Source organism: Bufo bufo, chromosome 7 (assembly GCF_905171765.1).
Source record: "Bufo bufo chromosome 7, aBufBuf1.1, whole genome shotgun sequence".
NCBI classification, from domain to species: domain Eukaryota; kingdom Metazoa; phylum Chordata; class Amphibia; order Anura; family Bufonidae; genus Bufo; species Bufo bufo.
The window spans coordinates 23,616,813-23,630,791 of record NC_053395.1 but is presented as its reverse complement, the minus strand read 5'-3'; the positions used below and the strand labels follow the sequence as shown (position 1 = coordinate 23,630,791).

At 48.9% G+C, this 13,979-nt stretch overlaps 1 protein-coding gene across 1 annotated transcript in view; it reads right to left on the bottom strand.

The window, feature by feature from the left end:
* LOC121008281 overlaps positions 1 to 10,312 on the bottom strand; it is a 42,061-nt gene extending 31,749 nt beyond the window's left edge. The window contains exons 1-6 of the mRNA XM_040440727.1: positions 10,211 to 10,312; positions 9,485 to 9,640; positions 7,436 to 7,559; positions 7,261 to 7,354; positions 3,529 to 3,679; positions 3,269 to 3,446 (exon numbers count right to left, since the gene is read on the bottom strand). Coding sequence (XP_040296661.1) covers positions 3,269 to 3,446; positions 3,529 to 3,679; positions 7,261 to 7,354; positions 7,436 to 7,559; positions 9,485 to 9,632 — 695 coding nt within the window. The 5' untranslated portion in view covers positions 9,633 to 9,640; positions 10,211 to 10,312. The remainder of the gene's footprint in view (positions 1 to 3,268; positions 3,447 to 3,528; positions 3,680 to 7,260; positions 7,355 to 7,435; positions 7,560 to 9,484; positions 9,641 to 10,210) is intronic.
* Positions 10,313 to 13,979: the final 3,667 nt, after the last annotated feature.

Below are 13,979 nucleotides of genomic sequence, written 5' to 3'. Positions count from 1 at the left end.
AAGAGGGAGTGAACCCGCTGCAGCGGCAGAAGCGGTGGACCCGGAGGGCGCGACAGTAAAAGTAGCGTCCTGCGGGGTAGGTGGCCTGTCTATTAGGCGGCCCACGACATGAGTGAGGCTTTCCACGGCCTGGGACAGGGATCTAGCCCAGTCAGGCGGGTCAGAGGAAGCAGGGAGCGACACAGCGGGCGACTGAGGCTGCGGTGGAGCTCGGCATGCAGGACAGTGCGGATCAGACTGCCCCCGGGGAAAGGGTTCCCTACAAGCAGTACAGGCATGGTACCAAGGCTTGGCAGCTGCAGAAGGGTCTGACATGGTGGAAATGTTGCCTTATGGGAGACCCCAGGACAAAAGGAACGGAGATTACACCCAACAACAGTACTGGCACGGAGGGGGTTAACAGTCCTACCAGACCCTGCAAGCGGCAGCAGCAAGGGAAGCAGACTGAAGGAGGCTGTGGAGGAGAGGCAGCCGGCACGGGGATGAACAGCTTCAGGATCGGACGTAGAGAGGATTCCACGCAGTATGCGATGTGGAGCCCGACGAAACCGGAAGTAGCGGAGCGCTATGAAGCTCCGCCCACCCCTCGCCGCGCTGAAGAGACGCAAAGCCGCGCGCGCGCGGCAAAATGATTTTAACCCCCAAGATTGGATGAGTGCCGGCCAGCTATGGCGCCTGTTCGTGCCAAGGAAAAACGGCCCCCAGCCTACAGCCGTCCCTGAAGGCATGAGTTCGTGCCCTGCCGCTAATAAAGTGAATTTTTGCCCTGACAAAGTCCCCCCCAAATGATACCCGGTAAGGTGCCGGTAAGATATGCCCATGGGGGGGGGGGGGGGGGGGGGCTCGATGTAGCAGCAGTGGGAAGGAAGGGGAGGCTGGAGCAGCCACTCTCACCATACGCTGTCTTCGCCCTCAATCCATCCAGCAGGGTCGCCCCTTCAGCTACTGGCACCGCAGTGGCAGGAAGCCGGGGGAGGGACTTGGCGTGCGGGCGACCCTTGAGCTGGCGGGACGCAGGGGAGCGAGGCTGCCCTGGTCCACCTTGTCTTCTGTGGGGGAGGCGGCAGTGCGGTATTACCGGCACTGGCGCAACTCAACCCCGGGAGAAACAGAGGGGTCTAATGCGCCTCTGTTGTCCCTGTAAGTAGAAAAAACTCGAATTAAAACAACAAATAACGCAAAAAATAAAAAATTATAGGAAAACAACCCTGCATAAGCAGGGGGTGTCTTGCCTCCTTGGACACTAAGCAAAAACTGGCAGTCTCTTCTCCAGGCTGAGGGGTATAGCTGATGGAGGAGGGGCTTACAGCTTTCACTTAGTGTCACGCCTCCTAGGGAGCAGAGCTATACCCATGGTTTCCTGTGTCCCCCAAGGAATATGGGCGAGAAATATAATTACACGCACTTCATACGTTTCAAAGGCTTTTATCGACAATTACATGACATTTATGCAAAGAGTCAGTATTTGCAGTGTTGGCCCTTCTTTTTCAGGACCTCTGCAATCGACTGGGCATGCTCTCAATCAACTTCTGGGCCAATTCCTGACTGATAGCAACCCATTCTTTCATAATCACTTCTTGGAGTTTGTCAGAATTAGTGGGTTTTTGTTTGTCCACCCGCCTCTTGAGGATTGACCACAAGTTCTCAATGGGATTAAGATCTGGGGAGTTTCCAGGCCATGGACCTAAAATGTCAACGTTTTGGTCCCCGAGCCACTTAGTTATCTCTTTTGCCTTATGGCACGGTGCTCCATCGTGCTGGAAAATGCATTGTTCTTCACCAAACTGTTGTTGGATTGTTGGAAGAAGTTGCTGTTGGAGGGTGTTTTGGTGCCATTCTTTATTCATGGCTGTGTTTTTGGGCAAAATTGTGAGTGAGCCCACTCCCTTGGATGAGAAGCAACCCCACACATGAATGGTCTCAGGATGCTTTACTGTTGGCATGACACAGGACTGATGGTAGCGCTCACCTTTTCTTCTCCGGACAAGCCTTTTTCCAGATGCCCCAAACAATCGGAAAGAGGCTTCATCGGAGAATATGACTTTGCCCCCGTCCTCAGCAGTCCATTCACCAAACTTTCTGCAGAAGATCAATCTGTCCCTGATGTTTTTTTTGGAGAGAAGTGGCTTCTTTGCTGCCCTTCTTGACACCAGGCCATCTTCCAAAAGTCTTCGCCTCACTGTGCGTGCAGATGCACTCACACCTGCCTGCTGCCATTCCTGAGCAAGCTCTGCACTGGTGGCACTCCGATCCCACAGCTGAATCCTCTTTAGGAGACGATCCTGGCGCTTGCTAGACTTTCTTGGACGCCCTGAAGCCTTCTTAACAAGAATTGAACCTCTTTCCTTGAAGTTCTTGATGATCCTATAACTTGTTGATTGAGGTGCAATCTTAGTAGCCACAATATCCTTGCCTGTGAAGCCATTTTTATGCAACGCAATGATGGCTGCACGCGTTTCTTTGCAGGTCACCATGGTTAACAATGGAAGAACAATGATTTCAAGCATCACCCTCCTTTTAACATGTCAAGTCTGCCATTTTAACCCAATCAGCCTGACATAATGATCTCCAGCCTTGTGCTCATCAACATTCTCACCTGAGTTAACAAGACGATTACTGAAATGATCTCAGCAGGTCCTTTAATGACAGCAATGAAATGCAGTGGAAAGGTTTTTTTGGGATTAAGTTAATTTTCATGGCAAAGAAGGACTATGCAATTCATCTGATCACTCTTCATAACATTCTGGAGTATATGCAGATTACTATTATAAAAACTTAAGCAGCAACTTTTCCAAATTCCAATATTTATGTAATTCTCAAAACTTTTGGCCACGACTGTAGAGCCCCTAGGACGGAACTCAATACCGGAAAAGAAAAACGCTAGTGTGAAAGTAGCCTAAAAGTGTCTTCCCCTGTCTCCTCTCCTTACATGTCTTAGTAAAAAACTGTATTCTAAATTAAATCACAAAAGGTGGAGCATCTATTCTTAGGATTCCAAGCTGTGCCATTCCTCTACTATTCCTACGAGAAGGGTATGAATGAACTAACAAATACATGTTACCTTTTAACACCCAGCTGTCAATTCATTCATAAACTTCTAGCAGGAATACCAGAGGAATGACGCAACATAGAGTCATACGTGTATGCCCCAGTGTTGTCATTTCATGGGGGATACAAGTAGTTACTAGAGCAGACACGTCGGGAGGGGTGAGAATTCCTCTTTAAACGAGCAAACAACGTGCAAGTAATAGAGAAAAGTTGTAATTACTTGTGAAGTTTGACAGGCACGTGATTCAAGGCGCACGCGTTACAATTGTAGGCAGCCACCTTCTCTTTATGACAGAAACAGCCACACCGCTGGACGCTGTCGCACTTCAACATTGTGCCCTCTAAGTACTTGCTGTACACCGGCGATAACGCCGACAAGAAGAGCTGCAACTGGTTTCCTAGGAAAAAGAAAGTGGAAAAATAAGTAACGCCGCCACATCAAGAGCATTAACCATTACTGGTACAGGGACGTGTACTGACCGCCATCCTTAAGCTCAGTGTCTATCTCTGTGAGGTCCAGGTTGAATATGGTCAGCACTCCAACCAGGGCGGTGTCTCTCTGCTCCTTCCAGTATTTGCTCTTGTTGTGGGCATTGCAGTGGCAGTTCCCTGGAGATACCCACTCTGAGCACTAATGGGGGAAGAAGAAGAGGTTACCAAAATGTAAGAACAGATCACAGGAGTTTTCAAGACGTTAAAAGGGGCTGTCCGCTTGTCGATCAGCTGTTTGATTTAAAGAGAACATGGGCAGCACGGTGGCTCCGTGGTTTTAGCACTGGGGTCCTGGGTTTGAATCCAACCAAGGAGAACATCTGCACGGAGTTTGTATGTTCTCCCCGTGTCTGCGTGGGTTTCCTTCCACACTCTAAAGACAGACTGATGGGGAACTTAGATTGTGAGCCCCATTGGGGACAGTGTGATGTCAATGTCTGTAAAGCGCTGAGGTCAGCGCTATATAAGTTAGAACGAATAGGACGGCTTGTAATTACACCTGTTCACCGCTGCGATGTCGATAGCGAGCAGGTAAACGATGAATGGAAGGCTGCTCTCGTACAGAGCACGGCCTCCTCTATAATAGCTGCCCGAGGATGGGTCATCAGTATTAAAATCCCTGAAAGAGCGGGGGATTAGGCTGAACGGACAACGGAGGAACAAGAATCACTGCGGCAGCCGTCACCCTGGCATGAACCAGATCATTCGCTGGGATGGGCTCTTATAAGACAAGGGCCACTAACACATCACAGCCATTAATTTTTTTGTTGCTCCAGTTTATCTAAAACAAAAGCCAGTCTTCGATAAAAATACTCTTCGGCCAGGTCTGCACAGGAGCTGCAGACACGCGTCTCCATGGTTACAGACTACAAACAGGCAATGCGTAGTCTGATCCTGCATTACTACAGCCATCTGTCTCCTACTTCTTGCCAACCTACTAAAAGTTTGGCACAAGACCTGGACTACACAGAGACTTTTTGTACTAAGTGAAATCTGCAGCCCAAAGCCATACATCAGCTGCATGACGTCTTATGGGGCACGGCCGTCACTGTAGGCGACGCTGCACAAAGTCTTTGGGCCAGATCCATCATTACACTTACATCTTACTCCACCTTTTACATAAGTCACCTTTGGCTAAGTCAGATTTATTAATGGTCCTTTAATACTGTGATAAATGTGGTTTGACGGTAGCAGTTTATCCTTCAGTAAGTGGCTTTGAAAAAAAGTCACACATTTATAGGTTTCTGACAGAAAAAAAGTCGCAAGATTTACTTCATTATCATTATCAGTTGTACCTGAGAGAACATGGCAAACATGGACCCATCTTTGATGACAGATCTTTTTGATGAAGAAAAAAGAAGGAAAAAGAAGAATTTTACAGAAGAAAAAATATTAATTGAAAAAGGTAAAAAAAATAAAGAATCAGTTAAAAAAGTGTAATAAGTGTGAATAGTGTAATATTTGAATGTGAAGTGCATTTTTTAGTCTTTTTTTTTATGTGTCCCTTTTTAACATCCATTGTTTCATCTGTTTGTGGGGCCGCAGCATGCAGATATAGGACCCATTCACTTCAAATGTGGTCTGCGATACCCATTCGACTGTCCACATTTATAGAAAAAAATTAAATTAAAAAACAAAACTGTGCAAAACCAAAAATAATATTTTGGAATAGGGCTGCAACGATTAATCGAAGTTATCGATAATATTCAATAACGGGATTAGTTGTCAACTAATCCAGTTATCGAATAATCGGCCGATTCGTTGCTATGCGGGCGGGAGCGGGTGTAACGTTACATTACCCTACTTCGTGAGATTTCCCTACCTCCTAACTTCCGGTCGCACCGCTAATGACGTGAGGAGGCGTTCCTGAGATTTGACGATCTGCGCATGCATATATATATTTAACAAAAAATATGGCCATGAGATCTCCCTACCCCCACACTGCGCAGGCGCGGAGATCGGATGGATGTTCAGGAGTTAGCCGAGCTTGCGCACTGGGCCGTAATATTTCCCTACTGAGGCTCTCCGGCGCATGCGCAGTGGTACACTGCAGCTGAACTCCGCTGTGAGATTTTTCCCTAAACTGTCCGTTTGCGCATGCGCAGATCATCAAAACTCAGGAACGCCTCCTTACGTCATTAGCGATGCGACCGGAAGTTAGGAGGTAGGGAAATCTCACAAAGTAGGGTAATGTAACGTTACACGGGCGGTCAGGCGCTATGCCTGCAGGTCCTTAACCGCCAGTAACTTTTACTTCAACTTTAAATCAGAGCATCTTTATTACCTTACAATGAAGCTCCAGTAACAGGCAGAGCGGGCGGCGGAGTAATGTCACTCACTTGCTTCATTCATAAAGTGGGTGGAGCAGGCGCGTCACGTGAGTGAGTGACGTTACGCCCGCTCTGCCTGTTACTGGAGCTTCATTGTAAGGTAATAAAGATGCTCTGATTTAAAGTTGAAGTAAAAGTTACTGGTGGTTACTGCTGTGAGCGGCGGGGCCGGGGCTGTTATGGGGAGGGGAATCTGTGGATGACACATATAGCAACAGATCCCCCACAACAGTGTGCCATCCACAGATCCCCCACAACAGTGTGCCATCCACAGATCCCCCACAACAGTGTGCCATCCACAGATCCCCCACAACAGTGTGCCATCCACAGATCCCCCACAACAGTGTGCCATCCACAGATCCCCCACAACAGTGTGCCATCCACAGATCCCCCACAACAGTGTGCCATCCACAGATCCCCCACAACAGTGTGCCATCCACAGATCCCCCACAACAGTGTGCCATCCACAGATCCCCCACTACAGTGTGCCATCCACAGATCCCCCATTACAGTGTGCCATCCACAGATCCCCCATTACAGTGTGCCATCCACAGATCCCCCACTACAGTGTGCCATCCACAGATCCCCCATTACAGTGTGCCATCCACAGATCCCCCACAACAGTGTGCCATCCACAGATCCCCCATTACAGTGTGCCATCCACAGATCCCCCACAACAGTGTGCCATCCACAGATCCCCCATTACAGTGTGCCATCCACAATTTGTTTTAATATGGCCTTATGAACATAATTTTTCAAGTAAAATCATATAAACCCCTTTTTTTTGTCATTTTGGTGTTTTTTCCCGATTAAAATCAATGAAATTATCGACAACTAATCGATTATTAAAATAATCGTTAACACACAACTACATTTTATACAAATATATTTAACCAAATATACATTAAAACATTAATTCTAGTAAAATGAAAACAAATTAATATATTTTGATGAACATTTTTACATTTAACATCCAACATTTTTAAAGGTTAAAAGATAAAGAAGGGTAAAAAGTCTCTTTGATGCCAATGTAATTTTTTGTGACTTTTAAATTGTCGCAATAGTAATCTGTCTAGAGATTAATTTACATAAGAAAACACGCCCACTTTCATAAAACTGGCGAGCGTATTGCAGAGCCAGAAAAAAAAAAAAAAAAAAATCACAGTTTTACCGATTGCGCAAACATTGGACACTTTTTCACACCATAAATTTGACTTTAGCTAATGATAAATCTGGCCCTGTGTTATTTCTGTCCAGAATCTGACTGGTCATTTTGGAATGACGGGGAAAAGCCCTTTATGAAACCACAGTGTAATGGAGGCCTGCGCTGTGACACCCTCCTGTTAGGCATGCACTTTATATGATGCGTTTGCCGCCATCGCGTGCTTACCTCGGAGGCCGGTTTGTCACACAGGTAGCAGTAGCACTCGTCGCAGAAGCTGGCGTTCTTCTCTATGGGAACCTGGGTCTCCTCCTCAAAACGGCTAAATGGGATAGAAACAAGTGACTACTACAGATCATGGTATAATGGATGTGCCACATTGTGCTCCTGATCACTTCCTTACAGAAAGGGGTGCGTTGAACAATCATATCTGGCGTGGGGCATCACGTGAGCCTTTCTGCTGAAGGTTATGGCAAGTTCTTCATCCAACACCTCTAGCGTCTTCTTCTCTTGTAAAAGCGAATCCTCTGAGAGGAAAAATAAAAGAAAGTAATAAGGAGTCTTTAGATGAACGCTCCAATCTGACTCGTCTGCACTGCTCCGCGCGTACGGCACCGAGCCGTTTTAGTTCATTTATTAGAAGACTGGTTAAACCTCTTAAAGGGGTTGTTGCCCCACAAAGGACATTGTCAATGTCTGGGTGATAAATGTCTAATTGCAGAGGGTGGGACCCACACGATCAATAGAAAGGGGAGTCATAGCCACCCGTTTCACTCACATCAATATCTATGGGGCTGTTCGTGATACGGCTATTTCTGTCAGCCCCACTGAATAGAGGGAACATCAGCATGTGTGACCACCGCTCCAATCAGATTCGGGACCCCCATTCTCATGATCATGGTGGCTTCAGCGATTAGACAATTACCACCTACCCTGTGTATAGGTGACAAATGCCCTTTGTGGGACAGTCCCTTTAAAGAGGTTGTGCAAGAATGGGAGGGGGGTTCTTTTGCAAACCCTCCTTCTTGGCCAGACCTGTAAAGGGAAGCTTACTTACATGCTTCCCAGCACCCCAACTCCTTATCCTCCACTGAGCCTCCTCGCTGTAAACATCCGGTTTGACATCACTGATCACAGCCAATCACTGGCCGCAGTGGACACCGGATCCCCCTCATGACAATTTGTGGAATTGGGTGGAAGTGAGAAAAAAAAAAAAAAATGCAATTCTGCCATAGGCAGAATGTAACCATACTGGATAAATGTATTTATATTTTAATTTAATATGGGGGAAGGGAAGGGGGGCGATTTACATTTTTAAAACCTTTTTTTCCTACTTATTTTAAGTCCCTCAATATGCGATCATCTGATCTCTTTTTCCATAGACTGTAATGAATTACCATTGCAGTCTATGGGAGATGTGCTGTGTTACTATGGAACTCTGCCCCAAAGGAAGATCCCTGTGACAAGCCTCGGACCCTTCAGGGTCCATAACAACCGAATGGCTTCCTCAATCCCAACACGGTGAAGCCATTCAGGTCCCGGGTGCGCGACGCTGCCAGGGAAAGACCGCTCTCAAATGCAGTGGTCGCCACTGACAACGGCATCTGGACGGTTAATGTCCACATGATCAGCGTTCGTTCTGAGCAAATTTGTTTGTAAACATTATGGCCTCCTTCCTACCGTAAAATGTACGTGCTCCGCGGAGGTCTTTGCGTACTTGCAGCAAATATCAGGAGACTTGCTCCGTCTCACGTCTATGACGCGACACTTGGTTTATTCACATTAATGACGCAGTCAAAATCCGAAGCTGAACTCTGCTTCATTAATGAGGCAGGAAGCTGAGTCCAGAGTCAGATTTTGACACTGTCATTTATGTGAACAAACGAAGTGTCGCGTCATAGACGTGAGATAAAAGCGAGTCTCGGAATATTTGCCGCGCGTTCGCAAAGACCTCCACGGAGCACATACATTTTACAGTAGGATGGAGGCTATATAGTTAACGAAGTTTACAAATGAATCGGGTTATTCGCTCAACACTAGTCGGCGGTATCGCCCATCATGTACGTTGCCTCCTGGTGTTTGCTTTGGAAAATAGCAGGTAACCGGCGGCTATGGCGCCCGCTCAGCTTCTAAGCCAATAGCAGGCTGCGATGGGGACGAGCCTCTCTAGGGTCACCCACAATGCTAGGGAGGCTGGTTCTCGTCGCAGTCTGCTATTGGTTGAAACCCCCCCTCCCCCGGATGATTTCATCACGCAAAAGGAAGATGCAGCAGCGGCCGTGCAGGGGTCAGAAGTGACGCGGGTGCCAGGGAGTGAAATAAGTACAATCCGTGCAAGCGGCCAGGGCATTTGGGGAGGCATTTTAGGGGTTGGATAACCCCGTACAGGGTTAAACATGTCCAGTGGCTTGAAAACCATCCGTCCAGGAGAAGACAGCAACATAGTCCTCACCGCCAGCGTCTTCTATTAGGAGCACCGAGTTCCCCAGCCCCAAGGACACATCGCCTTCATCATCGCTGATCACGATCACGCTTTCCTCCGGGATGGTCGCCTCCAGCAGCGTGTTCCCATCGCAGGGGGCCTCGCCTCCAGATCTCATGGTGACGGCTGCAAATCAGAGAAAAAAGAAATATAAGATCTCACATAACGGCCGGTGTAATACAGCGCTAATGGATGGGGGAATCGCCCTCTGAAAGGGGGCAACGGACGCAGCGGCTATGGGGACAAACATGTCCGTTCAGCAGTTACAGACCGGCCGCCTGCCGCGGGCGTCCGTTAGGACAGTCATGGAATGTCACCTGCCGGGATAACGGAATAAAGTGACAGTTACGCAACGGGACATACGGTCACCAGTACTGATCGTACACGGATCCGCATCGCGCCAAATGCTAAATTCTCGTCCAATCGCTAACGAAATTTTGACAGACGTTCTAGAACACCCCCGAATCGGTCAGACGTCGCCACGTCGTTATCAATACATGGCCTAAGTATACAGTAAATCCAGAAAAATATCTAGAGACGAACTACAACCCTCAGCATGCTCTATTAACCAGTATGACAGTGTCTTTTCAGCTGCTGGGACTTGTAGTGCCACACCCTGTATATACATACACAGGGCTCACCGGCTCTCGGGGCCCCGGAACTCCCTGTCCCGCTCGCACTACTTTCCCCTCTCACCTTTCAGATGAAATTTCGCGGTCCTCCGCTCTTCCGGTTCCGAGTAGTCACGTGCATCCGGCTGCGTTGCCGTGGAGACAGAGGCCGAGCTGTGGGGGTGACTGAAATGACACACTGGTGGCGGCTGAGGCAGACAAGCGAGCGAGCGCCCCCTGCCGTGCGGTGGCCGAAATGACACACTGGTGGCGGCTGAGGCAGACAGGCGAGCGAGCGCCCCCTGCTGTGGGAGTGACGGAAATGACACACTGGCGGTGGCCGAGACAGATAGGCGAGCGAGCGCCCCCTGCCGCGCGTCGGCCGAAATGAAACACTAGTGGTCTGCAGCTGTAAAAAACAGCAACTGGAGAGCTACAGGTTACAATTAATTATTTGTTTTTAGTTCATTATTATGAGGCATCAGCCATTCAGGACTGGGAGGAGCTGAAGGGGTTCTCATTTCTTTCAAAGGGGGAGAACCATTCCTGCCAATTACAATGAGCTTCAGCCAATCAACACGCAGGCAGCCACGGCGCCCACTTCCGAGTTGAAAGGGTGCTCAGCGCCAGTTTCTTAGATATATCTATTTCTGAGAAAGCTGAGTGACAACCAATATGGCCGCCGTAACCATTACGGGGGCGGTCGCCCAATGTTACTAGAGTCCTACTCTAGTTTCAGAAGAAGCCTTCCTCACGTCCGGAGCGCTAGTACCCAATTACAGGTATGCCATCCCGGACCCCTGGGAAAGTTGGGTGACAACTCTTGTTCAATTTATATTCTTTTTCTGGCTGACAACCAGTAGATCTGCCCTCACAGGGGTTGTCAGCCTTCTTTCCCGGACTCCAGAATGGTAGCTCTGCCTTATTGGACGGTGTCAGGATCCCCCTCGCCGGCGGTTGTCAAGGAAACCGCCTGCTAAGCCGCGTCTGAGGCACAGCCTGACAGGAAGCCTATCGGCATCCCATAGACTGTGGTAGTGATCTATTACAGTCTATGGTACCAGAGATCAGGTGATCACATGTACACGTCTGTTCCATTAAAAAATAAATAAAGAAAAAGTTCTAATAAAAAACACTAAAATCTTAAAAATATAAATCACCCCCTTTTCTATATTTACACATATATATATATAAATGTATAGATATCGCCACATCCGAAAATATAAAAAACTTTAACTGTGCGCTGAACAATGTAAATAAAAATAAAATAATAATAAAAATAAGAGATTCGCTTGCTTACCCCCCCCCCCCCCCCCAAATTTTTTTAAAAAATTAATAAACTGTGATCAAAAAGACTTATGTCCCCCGAAATGGCACCAATAAAAATGACAGCTCGCCGCGGAAAAAACAAGCCCTTAAACAGTTCTGTAGACGAAATTATCAAAAAAGTTCTGGGGGTCAGAATATGGCGACGCAAAGAAAACATGTTTTGAAGGCAGCTTCAAAGGCCCTTGTTCACACCACACAGATCTGCACGTTATATACGGGAATCACCACCAGGGGGCACCCCCCCGATCCTGTACTATGGCTGCCCACGTAGTGCTTTTGGTATGCGCGTGGTACGGAGGAGCCGCCATTGGTCCGGACTTTCATCTGTCGACAAGACGCTGCACATTCCTCCCTGGGGAATATCAGGGCTGAGAGAGTCCGGGCTGCGGACGACGTGTGGGCGCAGAGTCGCTGAGTGCCAGGCTCGCCAGCTGTCGCCGGGGGGTCGGGGGCACATTGTCAGCTGTCGAGGATTGTACGTCCGTCCCTGGCGGTTTTAGTCTGACATATTGCAGCTTGTTGTGAAATCTGATGGCGATTACTGGCACATCAGACGGTTATATGACTCCTCACCGGTCACTGAGGGGGAAACTGTCATCATGGCTGTGAAATGGACGTAGTAAAATACAGATGCCCCCATAACAGGGACATCCACAGTGCCCCCATAACACTGACCTCCACAGTGCCCCCATAACAGTGACATCCACAGCACCCCCATAACAGTGACATCCACAGTGCCCCATAACAGTGTCATCCACCGTGCCCCCATAACAGTGACATCCACCGTGCCCCATAACAGTGACACCAACATTGCCCCCCATAACAGTGACACCGCCCACATAACAGTGACATCCACACTGCCCTATAACAGTGTCATCCACCGTGACCCCATAACAGTGACATCCACCGTGCCCCATAACAGTGACACCGCCCACATAACAGTGACATCCACAGTGCCCCATAACAGTGACATCCACAGTGCCCCATAACAGTGACATCCACAGTGCCCCATAACAGTGACATCCACCGTGCCCCCATAACAGTGACATCCACCGTGCCCCCATAACAGTGACATCCACCGTGCCCCCATAACAGTGACATCCACAGTGCCCCATAACAGTGACATCCACAGTGCCCCATAACAGTGACATCCACCGTGCCCCCATAACAGTGACATCCACCGTGCCCCCATAACAGTGACATCCACAGTGCCCCCATAACAGTGACATCCACAGTGCCCCCCATAACAGTGACATCCACAGTGCCCCCATAACAGTGACATCCACAGTGCCCCCCATAACAGTGACGTCCACAGTGCCCCCCATAACAGTGACATCCACCGTGCCCCCATAACAGTGACATCCACAGTGCCCCCATAACAGTGACATCCACAGTGCCCCCATAACAGGGACATCCACTGTGCCCCCCATAACAGGGACATCCACTGTGCCCCCCATAACAGTGACATCCACAGTGCCCCCATAACAGTGACATCCACAGTGCCTACAAAACAATGACATCCACAGTGCCCCCATAACAGTGACATCCACAGTGCCCCCATAACAGTGACATCCACAGTGCCCCCATAACAGGGACATACACTGTGCCCCCCATAACAGGGACATCCACTGTGCCCCCCATAACAGTGACATCCACAGTGCCCCCATAACAGTGACATCCACAGTGCCCCCATAACAGTGACATCCACAGTGCCTACAAAACAATGACATCCACAGTGCCCCCATAACAGTGACATCCACAGTGCCCCCATAACAGTGACATCCACAGTGCCCCCATAACAGTGACATCCACAGTGCCCCCATAACAGGGACATCCACTGTGCCCCCCATAACAGGGACATCCACTGTGCCCCCCATAACAGGGACATCCACTGTGCCCCCCATAACAGGGACATCCACTGTGCCCCCATAACAGTGACATCCACAGTGCCTACAAAACAATGACATCCACAGTGCCCCCATAACAGTGACATCCACAGTGCCCCCATAACAGTGACATCCACAGTGCCCCATAACAGTGTCATCCACCGTGCCCCCATAACAGTGACATCCACCGTGCCCCATAACAGTGACACCAACATTGCCCCCCATAACAGTGACACCGCCCACATAACAGTGACATCCACACTGCCCCATAACAGTGTCATCCACCGTGCCCCCATAACAGTGACATCCACCGTGCCCCATAACAGTGACACCAACATTGCCCCCCATAACAGTGACACCGCCCACATAACAGTGACATCCACAGTGCCCCATAACAGTGACATCCACAGTGCCCCATAACAGTGACATCCACCGTGCCCCCATAACAGTGACATCCACCGTGCCCCCATAACAGTGACATCCACCGTGCCCCCATAACAGTGACATCCACAGTGCCCCATAACAGTGACATCCACCGTGCCCCCATAACAGTGACATCCACAGTGCCCCCATAACAGTGACATCCACAGTGCCCCCCATAACAGTGACATCCACAGTGCCCCCATAACAGTGACATCC